At 43.4% G+C, this 19888-nt stretch overlaps 1 protein-coding gene across 1 annotated transcript in view; it reads right to left on the minus strand.

Annotated features, from left to right (window-relative positions):
• The window catches only part of BBS9 (Bardet-Biedl syndrome 9), a 343600-nt gene that overhangs the window by 141308 nt on the left and 182404 nt on the right, over positions 1-19888 (minus strand). Inside the window, exons 18-19 of the mRNA XM_090287031.1 lie at positions 15586-15758; positions 13351-13503 (exon numbers count right to left, since the gene is read on the minus strand). Coding sequence (XP_090143157.1) covers positions 13351-13503; positions 15586-15758 — 326 coding nt within the window. The remainder of the gene's footprint in view (positions 1-13350; positions 13504-15585; positions 15759-19888) is intronic.

The raw sequence follows: 19888 nt of genomic DNA on the forward strand, positions 1-19888 counted from the left end.
GTTTATAGGCTGTAGGCAAGGGACAGAGAAAGAAAGAGATCAAAAATATAAGAGTCAGTAGAAATGACTGATTAATTAGTATTCCAGAAGCTTGTGGAAGGTCAAAAGGATCGAGTGAAGAACTGATCTTGAAGAAGAGGAAGGAACCTCATCCTCTGAGACAGGAAGACGGGAGAGGCTCAGTGAGACAGTGAGCGACAGGCCTGCAGGTCTCCACCTTCCCCGACAAAACAGGATTTAGGGTTGTCTCCCTGCCATGAGCAGGGCGGGTCAGCCGTGGCTCGAAGAGATTGCTGACTAAGAGAAATGGGCGCGGTGACTGAGGCAGGTGAAGCTGGAAGTTTAGGCAAAATAATTTGGAGGCATGTTTTCAAGCGGCAACAGGAAGAGAGACAGTGTTCTGATGAGGCTGGCTTCCCAAAGACACGGCAAGAACAGGACAAGAGACTCATGGGAATAGGGAAGAAACCACCTGAAATGATCAGTACTGGAGCCCATGCCCTAAAGGAAGCAAGGAACAGGAACATAAACTGAAGACCAGCACCCAGCAAGTGAGAGGAAGTTTTCTGCTGTAGCTGATAGAGAGCTGAGCAAGCCCACCTAGCCTGTCTGCCTTTATCATTCGCGAATGAAGCCTCCTCCTTAACGCACACCTTTCTTGGCAAATCTGTCTGGCAGACAGTCTTGGAGCACTTCCACTAGCACGTCACTGTTCTGTGCACTGATGGGCAGGCAAAGAAACAGTCCCAGTCCCAGTCGTCCAAGAGCTGACAGATCCCCAGGAGAAAAGAGGCAAGTACTCACGTGACTATAATGTCAGGCAGAATAATATAAGCAAGTGTTCTCCCAGAGGCTTAATCTTAGTGCTCCTGGGGTATAAAGCAGAGAGAGATTACAGGTAACTGTGAGGTGCGAGATGAAATAAGGGAAGACTTCCAAAAGGAGATGAACTTTGTAGAAGGTTAGTCTTATCTGATGTGTTGGACAAGCAGCTGACACTTGATCCTAAGGACCAGGACCTGTGGGTTTCCTTGAGTTCATGGCTTCGATTTAGCAAGGGCCGACCCTCGTACACACATCTACCTTGAATCACTAAGGCAGGAGAAAAGATGGAAGAAGGAGATGGCCCAGTGAATGTCCGTTACTTCCATGGGAGAAACATCTCCAAGAATATACGGTATCCGAGGCCATCACTCTAACTGTTGAATCAACTGAACAAGAATATTAAGTACTGGCCAGAAGCCAGTCCTTGATGGGAGGAGAGGGAGGCAGAGAATCAATATTTGGGTGGGAGGGGTGGTTGGATTTCCCTGAAATCTAATTTTCAGCTATAAGAGATTTAAAAATCATATAAAAGGAAAGTTAACCATAGAGGGGGATCCATCAGGAAAAATAGTGAAGTTAAATATCTGCTTATTTTACTGCATGACATTCTATTAGTGATTCCCAGGTAGAGTGAAAAATTGGGGCAGATGTAATTGCATAAACAATAAAATAGAATTTAAAAAACAATAAATAAATTCATTTAAAGTTCAATGTTCAGAGTTCATTTCTTTTAATTTAATTAAATTGCTTTTACCCTCTAAAACCCTGTTCTTGGATATACAATTGAGACTCATAAAAATGTCTTTTTAAAAATATATCACCTCAATTTATCACTGGTTATATTTGTTACTTTCAAGCAATACTCAAAGCATTATCAGCCCTCAATTAATTAATTTACAGAGAAACACATCAGAAGTGGTGAAACTGCTCAGCTGCTCATAGATACTCTTATAAAGACTGTACTTTGTTTTTCTTTTGACCTTTCTGGATCTTTCTAAAAGAAAACTTGTCTGTTCCCTGTGTTTAGTGAGAGAGGGGAAGGGAGAGGAAAGGGAGGTAGGGAGGAGCAATGAGAGGATTGTGATCCTTGTTCACTCACGATTCAAACCATTCAGAACTCCATTTACAGAAAACTAATACAAAAGGAATAATTGTGCTAGATGGGATTAAACAGGAAGATAGATAACATAAATGAAAGAAAACCTCATAGAATTACAGGTAATTGGAGGCCACTTATATATTTTTCTCTCATCACTGACACAAAAAGATAAGATTTTCATTTTCTTATAATGGGCCCATAAATGGCTTTATTGTAATATTAGAAACATCTTGCTCCTGAGTGTATCTCAGAAGACTAATTTAAAAAAAAAAAAAAAAAAAAAAAAAAGATCCACCGACAACTAGAATGAAATTTTAGCAGAGAGCATGCCCCCTGATTACCTGGGCTTAGAATGCTTTATATCAGACAGATGATCAAATTTCTGAATCTGATAAATTCACTGAAGCAAAATCCGAACATTGACGTTACAGTCTGGGGAGTTGTTCAGACTAACAATGGCAAGCAGAAAACTTAAATACTGACTGAAGGACATGCATATGAAGAAGTATGCATTCAATTTATTAAAAAATACATATGCCCCAGGGAAGTAAAATATACCAGATGGATATTAAAAGTAGAACTTTTTTATACACTAATAGGTCTGTTCTCCCTTTGATTTATGTACAACACCCATTCGTGTCAATTAGTGTTACACACTGAAATCCAGGGAGGCCTAACCCCAATGTTGTGGCACTACTTGGCACTTACAGAGAAGGAAAACTCTGACTCCAAAAAACCTCCGCTGCCTTGCGGCATACCTCTTCAGGGGAAAGGCTAAGGGAGTAAACCCCGACAGAAAATCCGGAGCCGGAGTCCCTAAGGCGGTTTGACGTTGTAGTCAACACCGGCAACTCCTGCGGCGCATCTGAAGCCAAGCTGTATTGACTCCGTCTTTCCCTTGGATCCTTCAGCTGCGAAGAGAGGGGGGGTCTGCTGCATGGGCAACAGCAGACCCTCCATATCACCCTGCCCAGGCTCTGTAGCTTCATGCAAGATGTCGATTCAACACGGGAGGAGACAGATACTGTGTCACTCCCGAGTCGGACTGCACAGCCATTCTCGGTGGTGCAGATAGACTCTTAAGAAGCTACACCATCATCTCTCGAGACGGACGGCTGCCGACGACGACGACGACGACTTGGCACTTACCTATTTTGTTTGAAAACTAACTGAGTCTCACAAAGCCTGGGAACACAGATCGCTGTCACTAGCGTCCACCAAACACGTGTGAACTGGCCAACAGCCAGCCACACCCAGTCCGGGCCCGACACGAGATGACCCTGAGGCCTCCATTTGTTTCTCAAATGCTAAACGGCCAGAGGTTTAAGATTCGAAGTCCCTTGCCCGAACTATTATGCAGCTACAATAGATATTGATGGAGAATTTTACCGGAAAAGCAGCACCATGGCAGATGCTTCTCGGATGGCTTCTAAGGGGTCCAAGGATGGAACGGAAGAAGCGAGGCCCAGAGAGGCTGAGGGACGCGCCCAAAGCCACAGAGCCAGGAAGAGCTGGGACTCGGACCCGAGTCTATTGACACGAATTCGGTTCTTTTTTTTTTTCAAGTTGTAAGAGAAAGTTTACTTAGAAAGTCACAGAGGCAGAAGAAGTGAGCCAGCGGGGCTGCGTGGGCTCAGGGAACAAGTCAGAGAGGCAGAAGCAGGGCCCTGGCGCCTAGGAGAGAGGACGGCAGGGGGAGGGCCTGAGGGAGGGAGAAGGGGAAGGACAGGAGCAGGCGTGATGCTGAGGGGCAGACAGCACCTTTAAAAAAAACAACAGTTCGATTCCCAGTCAGGGCACACGCCTGGGTGGCAAGTCAGGTCCCCAGTTGGGGGCGTGAGTGAGAGGCAACCACGCAGTGGTGTTTCTCTCTCTCTCTTTCTCCTTTCTCCTCTCTCTAAAAGAAAAATAAAATAAAATAAACAAACACATTAATTAATTAATTTTTTCTAAAAAGACATGGTTTCTGTAAGGAAAGGTTCCTGGCAGTCCCCTAACCACCTCAGAGTGCTTCCCACCGCTTGCTCTTCATATCCAGTGAGTGGAAGTCACTGGGTCAATGGTAGTCTTATCACCAACAAGAATGTAAAAGCACTGAAGGGAAGAAACAATGAAGAAAAGAGACAGTAGAGGAAGCGATATGAAATTATGAGTTGACAGCTGTCGGTAGCTGGAACAGGAATGGCCACTGTGGTGGCCCCCGGCCCCTGTGGGTATTTAGCATTGAAACACGTGGCAGGTGTAAAATAAACCATGTTTATTGTACTATGAAACCATGTTTATTTTACTTACTATGAAAAATATAAAATATCTCATCAATCATTGTTATTTGGTTACATGTTGAAATGATATTATTAATCTCACTTGTCTCATTTTACATTCTTATGTGGCTACTAGAACACTAAAAATTACATCTATAGCCCACACTTGCGGCTTCAGGCACAGCTCTGCCGGGCTGGGCCGCATAGCCGAACACGGGCGTGCAGTAAATACGACAGTGAGGTCCTTGGAACAAGCACACTTTGAAGATGACATTCTAGGCTTCACTCTGACCCGGATGAAGAAAAACGTACATAATTTTGAAAGAGCTGTGTCACTAGAGCTGTGTATACTTCTCTCATCTGGCTAAGGGACAAGCGAGGTCTGGTGAGCAAGACGACACCCGCCCTCATTCCTGTTTTCTTTCAGGCACATAATTCAGGTATCTGATTGCTCTCTTTTCAGTGAACAAGAATAAATTAACTCATACACGAAATGATAAAGCTGAAGCCCTAAACAACCAGAGACTAGAAAATTGCATTTCTAAGGTATATCCAGGAGCGAGAACGTCTCTCAGAAAATACCAATAAAGACCAGGAGTTTGGGACTATATCCCATTTTTCAAAAAGTTATTCCTTTTAGTTGTAGTGAAGCACAAACACTACAAAATTTACCATCTTAACCATTTTTGAAGTGTACAGTTCAGCGGTATCAAGCATATTCACATATTGTGGAAAAATTATTTTCATGCTTATCAAATCATGATCACAATAATATTAAAGGAAATCATGATTGTTTAAGAATATAAAGTACACCATTTTCGATTGTATTCCTTTCACCTTTGCACACATCTATTTCAGATACATCTATTTCATAATGTCACCACATATTAATCTGCTTTTTTCCATTACTAGAAATGTTTCATATTTTCTAGTCTTTTAAATAATGAAATGAAATGATATTACATCAAATGGTAGTACTATAATAACCCCATCATTTTCCAGCTACGGAAAGCTGGTTTCTAATTTCTTGCAAAGGTGATTAATATTTTTGCAAATAAACAACTGGATGAAGGTATTTCTCCTTCGTGAACTATTTTCTTCAGTAAATATGCAAGGGTAGAATTAGGGGGTATAAAAAAATGCATACTTCCCTTCTTAATCATCCTTTTTTTTTTTTAACGTACCTCTCCCATTCATCCCCAAACACGTGGTTGCAAATTTCTGTGCCTCCCCTTTCTGACCTGTCTATTCTGCCCTTCAGAGAAACAACGTCCTAGCCCGTAAGTGGGCAGAAGAAAAACAAAGGCAGCAACACCCCACGCCCCGATACCCGCTTCTCGACCCACTAGCAGATTGTTTTTCTGCGCCACGCCACAGGGGAAAGTCGGCCTCTGACGGGCTTCATCACGTATGCCTTTGTGTTATCAGCCAAAATCGTGCTCATTTTAAAAGTCACAGACCAAAGAGCTCTCCGACTTTTGCGTGACTTAAAATGATTTTTATATATCAATTCCATACAAATAAACAGAGTGGAAGGAAGTCTTGAGTACAGAAAAAGTAACAAAGAGCAAATCCAAACCACAGGATCTCTGTTTAAAATTATGCCCAATACAGCCTCTGTTTTGCACCAGAGAAAAATCAGCCAAGTGCCTTTCTCAAACATTAATGACTATCAGTCATTACATCACACATATGTCACCTGACACAACTAAACTTTCAGATTGGTAAACATTTTTCCTCTGCTTCAACAGAGGGTTAGTGTTCAAGCAGGGAGAGAAAAAAATGCTCAGTACACATAAAAAGCATCAAAACACAAGCCAAACCTGAGGGTAAGTCTCCATTTCCTCTATTTTCAATTCAACCGGCCAATCCTGCTTTGACTATCAAACATACGTGAAAATTTTATAACACGAAGAGGACTTATTTTCCAAAGCTCTTCTGCCAAATGCAATAAGCGTTAGCATTTGATAGCCAAGAAAGCAGAATCTCGGTATAAGTTAACAAATTAACAAAGTTGCCTCTTCCTCTGATACTCAAGTTTCAGAGGTAATATATACCTTGGGGTACGCTCCAGAAGACTTGTTACCTTCCTGGTAGGGGTATGCAGAATGAATATTGGACGCTCATAAATATATAGCAGGCATATGCGCAAAGAGTTTGTTTGCACGAATCTTCCTTTTCTTTAACCTGACGGTGCTCGTGCTGAAGACAACCTTGCTGTTTCACCTGGAAATGATTAAGTAAAACTGCCGCGCGGGTTAGCAAAGCACGAGCTTTGGAAGACATTGCTCAAGACCTGTAACTCTGAGCAAGCTGCTTAACTCTGCCCGGAGTTCAAGTTCTTCATCCACGAAACGGTAACCAGAATGCCACCCTCCCAAAATGGGGGTGAGTATTAAACAAAGTAATAAATAAAATTTGCCTCAGACTCAACAGATGCTCAATAAATAACGGATTTCCCTTCTCTTCCCTTGCGTCCTGTCTAAGGGCACCCCAAACTGTATTCAGATGGTTGGCAATGCAGTAACAAATGAGGAAATTGAGGTTTCTCATCGCTGAAAAAAGAAATTCTTGACACGCTTACTTTCTTTTAACATTATGCCTCTAAAGCGAGGAGGCGAGTATTCTTTCAAAAAGGAAGCAAGCTTTTTCCCCAAAATTCTAGAACGAATTATTGAAATTTGGTGAGCCACTGGAGAATCTTCATTCCCTGGAGGACAGAGCCTCCCGTGGGAGAATCACAAGATGCAGAGTAAGAGCTGGTCATCCCTCCTTGCTTCGGCCACTGGCCGGCCTCAGTGGGGGCCGCGGGGCAGACGCCCCGGGCGTGCGATGGGGTGCCAGGTTGACATTATGTAAGACAGAGAAAAGTGGTAACGCGGGGATGCGGATTTCGGGTCCCGACCCAATCGAAGACATAGGATATAGGAAATGGCCTGCGGTTAAAAGCAGGAGAGAAGCAGTTGGCTGATCCCCGTGTGCACCGAGACTCCTATCTGTCGATGTTGGATCTCAACGCCAGTGGCCTGCCCGTTGGAAGTCTGAAAAGACGCTGCGACCTCCGACATGCCCAAAGAACACGCCCTGCAGGATGGCTGTTCCTCAGTGAGGTAACCCCATCACTCCACTGTCACTTAACGGAGAGGCCTTTCCCAGGAAGAAGCCCTCGAGCTGCACAGAGGCGCTCTCGCCAATGTCCACTGCATCCCTGTTTCTTCATTTGGGGGATACCCACGGGAGGTTGGGGGGCAGTGGGAATAAAGCCATTGTGCCTTTAAACTGCCATGTCTTTGACCTCTGCCCTGTGTTGGGACTCCCAGTCATCTTGTCCTACTCGTCAGAAATGAGCCAGGCCCACCTACGTTACTTGTGGTGCTCAGTGCGAGGTGAAAACGGGGGGCCTTGTGTTCGAACAGTGTTGAGAACGTCAGGATGGCTACCACAGAGCATGAAGCCAAACGCAGGGCTCTGGGGCCAGCACAGGCCACAGGCCCACACAGGAAGCCCGCCCGGACGGGGCGAAGGCGAGGATCGACGCAGAGGCTGGGTAGCAGGTTCTGTCTCCGAAACAACTGACCAGAGCCGAGCTCACGGGCAAGCCTTCAGGCAGCCTTCTCAGCCTGGAGACAACACAGACGCCGTGTGCTTTAAACATCTCCTGACAAACCTAATTAATCACAAAGGCCACAGACCACAACCGGTTAGAAATGAATAAGATTTTAACGACAACGGAAGTTTAGCTTTGAAAGTCAGAAGTGCAGAAAACCCACCTTCAAGGGCTGGGGAAGGGTGAAAAAAATGATCTTTGAAAACATTTTGCTAACATAGTAGGAAACCGAGTTTTAGCAAGCTCACAGCAGCAGTGTAGACTGTGAAAATGCCCACGATCCTGCACTCCTCCAACAGACGGGCAGAGTCTGCTTCCCTACCCCATCGACCAGGAGATGCTGCGCAGACAGAAGCAACGGGGGACTGGGAGACGCTGCGCAGACAGAGGCTGGGAGAACACTGTGCTTTGGGACCTGTAGCCCCAGGTGCACAAGACCGCAGTCATCCCGCCTGTCAGCCACCTGCCAAGTACGTGAGCAAGTACACGCTAGGCCACCTGGTCCCCCGCTGAGCCACCGGCTGACCAGAGATACATGAGTGAGGCAGGTCCAAGTCTGCCAAGCACGGCTCCGTGGAACAGAACTGCCCAGGTGACCCCAGAGATTCATGGATGGTAATGAGTTGCTGTTGTTCGAAGCCACTAAGATTTGGGGTGGTTTGCTGTACAATAAAATTGGTAAATGATACAGGCAGTATTTTCGTTCAGTGGCAGAGAAATGGATCATGCAATAAACAGGAGCCGAGACAACCAGCTCACCGTTTTTGGTGAGGAGAGTAGATTCCCACTAAATTGCATAATACATTCCACGTGGATTTAAAACGTGTCTATAAAGAATGATAGCAGGAAAATGTTAGAATAAATTATACGTCTATGTTCACATACTCTTGGCATGGAAAAGGCTTTCCTAGACAGAGAAACATAAAGAAGAAAGATGGGTAGGTTTTACTATGAAATACTTTTTAAATTTCATGTCAAAAAAACATAATAAATAAAAATAAAGGCAAATGACAAACTGGTAAAAGTTTTCTTTATATATGAAGAGAGATTACATTCCTTATATACAAATATATTTTTTATGAATGACAAAGTATGATAAAAGCTTGCCACTCCTAATGTTCAGAAAATAACACAAAAGAGCCAAACTGCCTGACTGAAAGGGCATACATATATAGAAATCACAAGAAAAAAAAAGGCCAGTTAACATTTTTTCAATGCTCAACCTTGCTAGAAAGCAAAGAAAAAGAATAAAACAGCAATCAAATTATCTTTCAGTTCAAAATAGAAACAATGAAGGATTGGGGGAGACAGGGCACTTGACCTCATGATCTGATGGTGCCCCTTCCCTTTTGGGGTCCCCTCCAGAACCAAACATTGCCCAAGGCAGGCAGCTATGCCAAAGGAGTTTGGGGATGCCCTGAGGCTACAGGCTCTTCTTGATTCTCAGCTGAGGTCCACATTTGTGATAGATAGCGGAGTTTCAGAAAGATGATGCATTACGATCATCTTTTGTCTGATCAATGAGACGGTGTAACTTATTAGTCAAATAAACATGGAGAAGAGTCCCCAGAATTGTAGTTAACATTTGTTGCAAACACTATTCTAAGCAATTTATGTATTTATTCATTTCAATCCTCACCACAAGCCCAGGAAGGAGGTGCCTTGCTAGGGGTGGGAAGGTTTTGTTTTCTCTTTGTCTGTTTCAGTCATTTGCCCCAGGTCACAGAGCCAGGGCTGACGTACAAGCAAGCTCTTAATAATTGTCCTAAGACACATCAGGTGTGCCACCTCAAACCCTAGAGCATTTATTAGCATGTATTTACAGAGAAGGAAAACTCTGACTCCAAAAAACCTCCGCTGCCTTGCAGCATACCTCTTCAGGGAAAAGGCTAAGGGAGTAAACCCCGATCCGGAGCTGGAGTCCCTAAGGCGGTTTGACGTTGTAGTCAACACCGGCAACTCCTGCGGCGCACCTGAAGCCAAGCTGTATTGACTCCGTCTTTCCCTTGGACCCTTCAGCTGCGAAGAGAGGGGGGGTCTGCTGCATGGGCAACAGCAGACCCTCCATATCACCCTGCCCAGGCTCTGTAGCTTCAGCTTCACTGGAGAGGACACTCCAGCGTCATCGCAAGATGTCGATTCAACACGGGAGGAGACAGATACCGTGTCACTCCCGAGTCGGACTGCACAGCCATTCTCGGCGGTGCAGATAGACTCTTAAGAAGCTACACCATCGTCTCTCGAGACGGACGGCTGCCGACGGATTTACAGAAACAATCCTGGGTGTCTCACTGCAGCCTGAGGAGCAACGACTTTCTCTAATAGGCTCTTGCCAGACCAGCATCACAGGCACCTAAACTCCAGGTCACTGGGAGATCAGTAGCCTCCTTCACGGGCTCACTGTATAACGTGGTGGTAGCCCGATTTTCTCCTAAACACCAAGGACGCAGATCCCATAGTGCCTGCCCTGCCCTTACTACTTCTGTATCTGGTAAACAGGCTGTTGCATGACTAAATCATACAGTAGCTTCTATCAGAGCGTGAAGAGGTAGGATGCAAAACTTTGACCTCAAAACCTATAAGTGAGCGTGCCTTCACTAACCCCGTTACAAAGGAGCATACCAGATGAACTGTTGCCCTTCTAGCGAACTCATGAATGCCTCATCATTCACATATGAAGGGCCCTGGGCTTCATTTTCAGCTTTTCTCCAGGACTTTACTGGAATTCACTGCAGTTCCCGGACCATCATTCACCAATAAGACCCCCAAACTTCCTCTAGTTCGACATTTCTACATCTGATCGTAGCTGCTGAAAGGGTATGTTTTATGAAGAAGAAAAAAGTTGCCTTCCAAGAGGAAGAACTCAGCAATTATGTAAATAGGAAATGAGGAGAATCAAACGTTTCATGCTTCTGGATATGTATTAATACTGAAAAAGCCCAATCAATTCTCATCACACTTAAAATATGAAGGGGTTCAGCCTCAACAATGTCTCATGTGCATAGAGGCATTTCAACAGATGATTATATCATATTTAACTCTGGCACACACATCTCACAAAAAAAAGAAAACAAATAAAACAGGAAAGACCATCTCAATCAATCTGCAGCTATAAAACCTTCCTAGTTACGACATTTTACCTGATTATTTAGGAAAAGAGAGTTTTCATGTTTTAGTGGTTTTTGAGGATTTTAGAATAAACCAACTGGAATTGAAAGAATTCTCTGCTACTCTGTTTTGTTGGGCTACCCTTGTTACAGACACGCAGATTCAAAAAATTATCTTAGTGGCAATAAAGCATTCGTTCATAGAGCAAATATTTATTAACTACCTATAATTAGGCAAGAACTATATTGTGCTAAGAATAGTGGTGAATAAGACAAAAAAAGAACAAAGTCTTTGCCTCCAGAGAGGTTACACACCAGTTTTAGGGTACCGGCTATGGCTTCCAGCTTCCCACTGTCACTGCTTCATTAATTGGTGACGATAGAGCACCTTCCAGGTGCACACAGATAAAGGGACAGAATGCAAATCCCACTGGGCAGCTCACAGTGCTCACCTTACTGTGCCTGGTAGCACTCAAGTGGCCCTAAGACCCACAGAAGGGCTAAGAGACGCATTCGAGGCGCCCTGCACATGAGAAAACAAGGACCCCACACAGCCAGCAGGTCTAATTTTAAGCGGGTGCACTGGGAAAACACTTCCAAAATCCAGTGGCAGCCACGCAGTGCAGTCACGCCATGGAGAGGGGCGTTGGGCTGGGGCGCAGCTGATCGTTTCCTGGGCCTGGCTAACCTGCCTAGTAACCCACGCCCACTGTGCAGGCCCAGTGTAAAGATAAGAATTTACACTAAACAGAAGGTGTGTGATAGCAAGGCACGGCATGTGCCTGTTTGACGTCACCACAGACTTGTCTGCAGGGGGGTTTTCTCAGCGTTAGACTCAGCATTAAAACTATTATTAAGATTTATCCTTAAATAAGCCCTGGCTGCTGTGGCTCAGTGGATTGAGCATCAGCCTGCGAGCCAAATGTCGCTGGTTCGATTCCCAGTCAAGACACATAACTAGGTTGCATATCAGGTCCCCAGTTAGGGGCGTGAGTGAGAGGCAACCACACAGTAAAGAAAAAAAAAAAAAAAAGAGAGAAAAGATTTATCCTTAAATAAGCTGTGGTTTGTCCATACTACGGAATGTCTATATCATAGAAGACAACCATCACGAACAGAGGAGTGGCTATACACATCATTAAGGAAAGAGCTCCAGTACATAGTGTTGGAAGAAAAAGAAAAAGAGGTGGACCAATGCATACACTATGATACTATCTATGAATTTTTTAGCCTCACAAAGCAATATTTCATTTCTGAATGTAAGAAAAAGGTCTGAAAAGACACAAAAACATATAAAAGTGATTGCATTTCTGAGGACATAATAAAGTACCAAGCTGGAGAATTTAGCATTGTGTATAATCTTATAATTTTCATTGGGAAATTATGTTCATGTATTAACTACGTCATTATGAAATTTACTAAAAAGAATTAAAACAAAGAACAATATCTTGCCATAATTTAATGTGAATATTTATAATAAAATTTAGTAAATTACATTAAAACTAAGTCAAATTTCTTACAGCATTCATATTTTTCTCTTGAAAACGGATTCATTCCCTTTTTTAATCTAAGAAGAATGGAGACTTAAAACTATAAATTTCAAGTAAAAACCCATGGTTTTGATCATCTTTTCTGTAATAGTACATATCACGGAAAAACCCAACTCTGTGGCTAAGCAGAAAAAATAAAACCCTAGCACTTCATACGTGTAAAGACAAAGGAAGTCTTGCTACATAGACAACATGGGAAACATTAAATCAAGCACCCTCCCCAAATCCCTTTACACATCCTTCTGCCATTGCGTCCACAAAAAGATCCCACGTCACTAAAGACAAGACCCAGTGTATCTACGGGCCCCGGTATGAGAGTTAGGGCGGAGGACAAGCGCACAAAGAGATGTGATGGAGGAGGCGGGGGGAGAAAAGAAAATAATGCAACCAGAACAGAAAGGGTACTGAGGAGAGAAGTGTGGGACAGGACGCGCATTGGGGCCTGCGAGGAGCCCTGTCACTGCTCCTGCACAGAACAAACTCGCTGTCTGCATCTGTGCAGCGGCTTACTAAGCATTGCCACGAACGCTGTGTGACAGATCCTTGGTAACTACACACGGAGGAGTTACCCCATTTTATGGAAAGAACCTGAAGTTCTGAGAGGGCACAGGAATTGCCAAAAGCCACATAGCGAATACAGAACTGGGGTCTCTGGACTCGAAGCTCAATGTTTATGCCACAGTACCTGACTGCTGCTCTAGCCCGTCCCTCAAAAGGCTGATTTTTCAAATAACCATGAGAATTTCAGAAGCAAAGGTATTATCAATGCAGTTACTGATGTTTACGTAGTAAGCTGTTTTTCTTTCCTCTAGGGAAACTAACTCTGAAAAAAAAATCTGATGTGTCCTTTCAAAATAAACAGACCGTGGTTGAGGAAAATGAGAAGTGACGGTATACTTGCCTGCTTGTAGGTGCCATCGAGCAAGGTGTCCAGGTGTTGGAGGGGGACAGGTGTCTTATCTTTGAACCTGGTTAACAGCCAGCGCTGAATGGCTCGGAACTGCACAGCGCTTTCAGATAAGAGTTCTTCTAATTTTTCACCATTCAGCCGCAGCTACAATGAAGAATTTCTTCAATTCAGGTTAAATGTGCACAACAAAACATACTTCAGGTAAAAATACAGAAGATGGTAATAAAAGTCTGAAAGGGTAATGAAGAAATTCAGTTGTATCATAGAGTTAAAAGGATTAAAGCAGTGGCATTGGGACCTGAATACATAGACAAAACCATAGAACAGGTCAAATAAAAATTTAGTAAGGTGCGCAGTATCACTGGGGAAAGAATAGATTATTTCACAAATGTCTTGTGAAAACTAATTAAACACATAGGAGAAAAGAGTAAGAATTTCTCCCCCGCTATTTATAGCAAAATCAACTGCAGAGGAATCAAAAGTTCAGACACAATAAAAGTACTTAGAAAAATTAGAATTTTTAAATAATCTCAGCATGAGAAAGACCCTTATGAGTAGCGTCGAAGCCAAAGGTCACACACACACACACACACACAAACACCCAGGATCAAGTACTGAAAACATTTAATTCTATATGGTTAAAAAAAAAAAAAAAGAAAACCATTATGAGTAATGTTTCACTCAGATGCATACTTCTCGCTTCTTTCAAAGACGCCCACACCCTGGCCTCTTTCTTTTTCTTTACATGAATAAAACCTGCTTTATTCTTACTTCGACTCATCCTTGAAATCTTTCCTGGGCAAGTCAAGGACCTGAAGGCCCCATGACACATAGAGTCCCCTAACCCCACCAGGGCAGGGCCCGCCCCCACAGCGGAAAGGACCCAGTAACAATGAGTGCAGTCTTTCTGTGGACGCTCTTCCATAAACATTATACCCCAGTAGTGCCCAGTGAAGCAGGACTTTCTTAAAATATGTCCTAGAGAATGGCAAAGGTTATCAATCCTTACTATTCCTAAATATCTTCCCCAAACTGTCCATTTGGGTGCCACAGTTTGGTCAAGAGCATACTTCCCTATAGCATATCAGCATACATAAGGGAAACCCAAATAAGTTCAACTTTATTTGATAATGATATGTTATTTTTAACGGGATTCTATGTACTGACTTTTTCCCTTTATGTCTTAAAAGAAGTCTTTATCACTTGAAGTCAATGCCTTTAGAATGCTGAAAGGGACAGAAATTAGGTAGAATATTCATATAACTGGCAAGTTACATGACATATTCATTCTCTCTCTCTCTCTCTCTCATGTGCACGCACACACACACACACACACACACACCCAAAGTTTATAAAAGGAAACAGAAAAATCTATTGATTCCTTAAAAAGTAGTCACTCTAGAAACCAATGCTTCCTTGAATAATGTTTAAAATTATTTTCCAAGTTCCCTTTGTAATTGTCTTCAAAGTCTATTTAAAAGCAAATAAGTAAGTAGAGTCTGGTGAATTTTAAACAACGACTGTCATTGTAAAACTTATTCACAAAACATTACTCTAGACTATTCCAAATATCAAACCAGTCTTCAAAGGATGAAGATTTGACACCATCAAGATACCCAAGAGAATCTAACTCAGGCTCTGAAGGCACTTCCAAAGAAGAAATGTAAAAATATTCAGGCAACAGAGCTGCTGTCAGGTCTCATTTATTTAGACATTTGGTCATTTATCACTCATTTTCCCAGTGCCCCTTGGGCCCGATGCTGGAGACTATTTCACATGTTGAACACTCATTCAGATGCAGAAGTTCTGGTGAGTTTGTTAAAAAAGAAAAGGAAAAATCAGTTTATAATTGCACCTCATTTGTGGCCTGCTAGCATTAGTTAGCCAAACAGCTGTGGATAAGCTTCGACAGTTTCAAAACTGGGTTACTGGGGTCAAAGGTTAACACACACACACACACACACACACACACACACCCGTGGAAGAATTAAATCAGTGCTGCTCTGACTCCAGACCACATGCTTAGGCCCAGGCAGCCACCCTCCAGTGCCTGCAACTGATCATGAGCTGGGCAAGAGGGCAGGAACGATTCACAGGATCGCCATCCGCAAAAGGGCAACGGGAAGCCCGTGGCCTAACGGCAGGCGTATTGCAGGTCTTCCTCCAGCATCTCTTTCGTTAGTGTCCTGAAAAATTATAAATAATGTGGGTTCTAATCATACACACCTCAAAATGATGATCGATCAACTCAAAATATTCTTGAAGGGGCATGGATCCAGAAAAAGAACATGCGAAATCTTTGACTCCCTGCTTTTCGAAATAGTCTTGAAGGCGGATTATAAGCTCATGTGTTATGAGCCAGAGATCTTCAAATTGTTCACTCTGAATGCGGTATCGTTCTAAGAGAGAAAGATGATTAAAGAAAATGCTTAGTACTAGCTGAAAATACATGAATTATCACTAACTCTGATATGCATACCGCATACCAAAACAAAAAGGACAAAGATTTCTTTTATGGAATATGGAAATGATTTCTGTTGGCTCCATAAAAATATTTCTAGTGCGTTATTGAGGTTTTCTCTATTAGCCACTTAACATTTTCAAATTTAATGCCAAAGGTATGTGGTCACAGTGGCAAGCTGTAGCGTATGGTCCTTTTTACTACATATGTATCTTATAATAGGTTTCAGTACAATTAAAAAAAAAAAACAAATTTGGGTCCTTCTAAAAAAATAAACTTTACTTAAAAAGTAATAAAACAGCCATTGTAAAATATCTGGAAGGGGAAGCGATTAGTTAAAGAACATGTATGAACGACTCATGGACATGGACAAGGGAGAGGGGATTGATTCTGGGAGGGAGGGGTGAGCTGGGGGGGCAAAAGGGAAAAAATTGGAACAACTGTAATAAAACAAACAAAACAATAAATAAAGAAGGGAAGAAAGAATATCGATGTGAAATACTATTTGTCCTTTAGAGAGTCCCATATCCTGGACACTGTAGCCAGCTTAGATCTTTGTAATCATAATCAAAGTTTTCTATTTCTCAAGTAGTTCTTTTGTTTGAAGAGATATTTTGCAATCAGCCCCTTCCCTGAATATCAGTCTTATTTCCCTCCAGTCCCTGAAACCCCAGGTCCAAGACAGCCAAGTTCCTGCCCATCTCCACCATGATGCTGACGATGATGATGGCAGCAACGATGACCATGATAAGGACAACGGTGGCCAATAACTACATCTATGATATGAGAAACTGTTATTATTGAGCACCAAATACCTACCAAGCACTGTGATTACAACAACTGTTTCTTTGTTTTTTTTTTTTAATAAAAAGGAAAACTAGGCACAGAGGATCTCAGAGAGTTGCCAAAGGTCACAAAGCAACTTACGCTTCAGAGCTAGAAGTTATGGGAGGCGGATAATAAGCTCGTTTGTTGTGAGCCAAAGACCTTCAAATCGTTCACGTCTTCCACACCTGCCTAAATCCCACCTCTGCTTTGGGGCCTGGCTTCCGTCTCATCAACCCCAAGAAACCTTTACTTCCCTACCCTCTACAGCAGCCAAGTATGTGCCAGAATAAATAGGAAATGAAGCACTTGACCTTCGCTTTCTTGTTTAACCTTAACAGCCCTAGTGGGAACCTTAACAGCCCTAGTGGGGAGATACTGTCCTGCCCAATTTATGGAAGATAAATGCAATCACAGAAGAGTTTAAGTAATCTGCCAGCTCATCGAGCCAGTTAGTAAGAGAGCAGGGACGGGAACCCCAGCTGTAACCCAACGATGGGCCTCAGCCCCGACTGCCTCACGATACAACGCAGCTCTGATTTTACCTCGAGACTGAGCATGTCCACAGCTCACCACGCACTTAACCACACACAACCGTGTATTCTTACAGCACGTTCCAGAGGAGTATACTCAGTCTCTTCAAAGAGATTACACACTTTCTGAGGCCCAGGACTAAGTTTCCTGTTTGACTCAATTCCTCCCTTGTTGAACTAGGTGCAATTTCATGAAGGAAGAAATGCTGGAAGCACAAAGATGAACTCCGTCTTCTTGCTTTAGGAGCAGGGCATGTGGACACATGAAATATTGATTTATAGTCCCGACGGCAGCTCAACCGATGCTATGAACACAGGACATCTTCAACCTGGTTATTAGGATTTCCATTGGTCATTCTCTGCCAAAATGCAGGAATATGTCTCTCTCACTCCCCTAATCAAGCCCTTTTTCAGTTATGTAAGGAATAAAATATACTGGGTATGCCAAGCCTGCCATGCTGCAAACACCCTGGTCCCCTCACCTGTCACCTCACTGCCCTGGGAGCTTCTCCAGCCCTCCCCTCACCTGACTTATTCTGGGTGCTGGCTTCTGCCCATGGTGCTGATCAGATGGTTTCCTCAATTCTCCCCTCAAAGATATTAGGACCAAGGCCAGATATAACAGCTTTTACCTTTCTTTGTAAATGTCACTGAAGGTTTAATGCTTTAGAAGAAAAACAGAGATCATATTGTGGCGGGTGGGAATAGACACGCAGAAGGGAGGGTGAGGTTGGCAAGACAGTATTAGAATCTGCCAGATCTAGGGTCCTGTGTAAGCTAAGTTTGGGAACCAACATTTAAACTGAGACGGGTATCTATTGATTCTTCCATTCATTATACTCAGTGCAGGATGCTGGAGATAAAAGCCTCATAAAGCAAGAGCCTCAGCCCTCAGGAGCTCACGGTAGACCTGGAGGGACGAGGGAAGCGTGAATGCTATCCCTGCCCTCGTGGATTCCGGACACCCCATTAAGGTTGGCGTGGCCACAGACGTGCCAGGACTCCTCCCCACAGGAAGTCAGAATCTGCTGAGGAGGGTAACAACTCACCTGCCGAATCAACCAGCCCTGAACATGGATGGCTCTGGAAAAGACAGCCCACCCAATGGGAGCACATATTTGCTGATACAAACCCAAAATTTATAAAGAACTCATAAAACGCAACACCAAAGAAACATACAGTCCAATTTAAAAATTACTTGAATAGACATGTCCTCTCCAAAGAGGACATACACATGGCTAACAGACATATGAAAAGATGCTTGATGTCACTAATCATCAGAGAAACGCAAATTAAAATCCCAATGAGATATCACCCCACACCTGCCAGAAAGGCTGTCATCAATAAACCAACAAACAACAGGTGTTGGCGAGGAGGCAGAGAAAGGGGAACCCTAGTGCACTGCTGGTGGGAATGCAGACTGGGGCAGCCACTGGGGAAAGCAGTATGGAGTTTCCTCAAAAACTTAAAAATGAAACTGCCTTATGACCCAGCAATTCCACTTCTGGGTCTATATCTGAAAAAAACCTGAAACACTGATTCAGAAGAATATATGCACCCTTGTGTTCATTGCAGCGCTATTTACAATAGCCAAGCATTGCAGGGGCCCAAGTGCCCACCAGTAGATGAGTGAATAAAAAATCTATGGAACATTTACACAATGAAATATTACTCAGCCGTAAAAAGAGAAGGAAATTTTCTTACTTTTTGCGACAGCATGGACGGACCTGGAGAACGTTATGCTGAGTGAGATAAGCCAGTCAGGGAAAGAGAACTACCACACGATCTCACTCATATGTGGTACGCAGTGACCAAAATAAACTACCAAATAAAATAGAAACAAACCCTTAGATATAGAGAACAGACTGCCAGCTGTCAGAGGGGCATGGGGGGGGGGTGGGCGCTGGGTAAAAAGAGTGGAGGAATTAAGCAAAAACAACAACCACTCACGGATACAGACAGCGATATGGTGACTGGCAGAGGGACAGCAGGGAGGGGGCTAGGAGAGGGCAAAGGGGGGACAAATGGTGAGGGAAGGAGACCTGACTTGGGGTGGTGAGCACACATACAGCCTGCAGGTGATGTGTTCTAGAATGACACACCTGAACCTATATTATCTTATTAACGAATGGCACCCCAAGACAGTCAATAAAACTTAGAAAATAAAAAATAAAAACCAGAAGAGTCAAGTGCATGGGGTTCAAAGTAAAGGGAAAAGGAGAGACGCGAAGTGCCAGTTCCTTTACGAACGTGCCGTAATGCAAGATCATCTTCAGCAGACACTCTCAGGAAGAGTCAGGGTCACGCTGCACCTGTCCATTCACGCAACAACGACTGTTATGTGGCGCGTGCTGGGGAGACCATGGCGAGTACCATTACTGCTCCGGGTCATCACATTAGTGAGAGGCGCCGAAAATAAATGGGTGAGTGACAAGTTCGTAGTTACAGATTATGAAAGGACTATGCAGCAGGGGAAAAAAGAGTATTGTGATAAACACTAGTGGGTGTTCTTTCTTGGGATAACTGGTCAGAGAAAGTCACGTGGAGAAGTTGCCATCAGGGCGAGTATTAGTAGTAACAATGATGAAAACAGCATTGCCAGCTAAAATTTAACCTGGCACTTACAGGGTCCCAGGAAATGGCTGCATGCTTTTTAGGGATTATCTCATTTGATTCTTACTTATTATTGTACTGTTTCATCCCCATTTGT

This window comes from Furipterus horrens, unplaced genomic scaffold (assembly GCF_987537825.1).
Source record: "Furipterus horrens unplaced genomic scaffold, mFurHor1.1.pri manual_scaffold_9, whole genome shotgun sequence".
NCBI lineage: Eukaryota > Metazoa > Chordata > Mammalia > Chiroptera > Furipteridae > Furipterus > Furipterus horrens.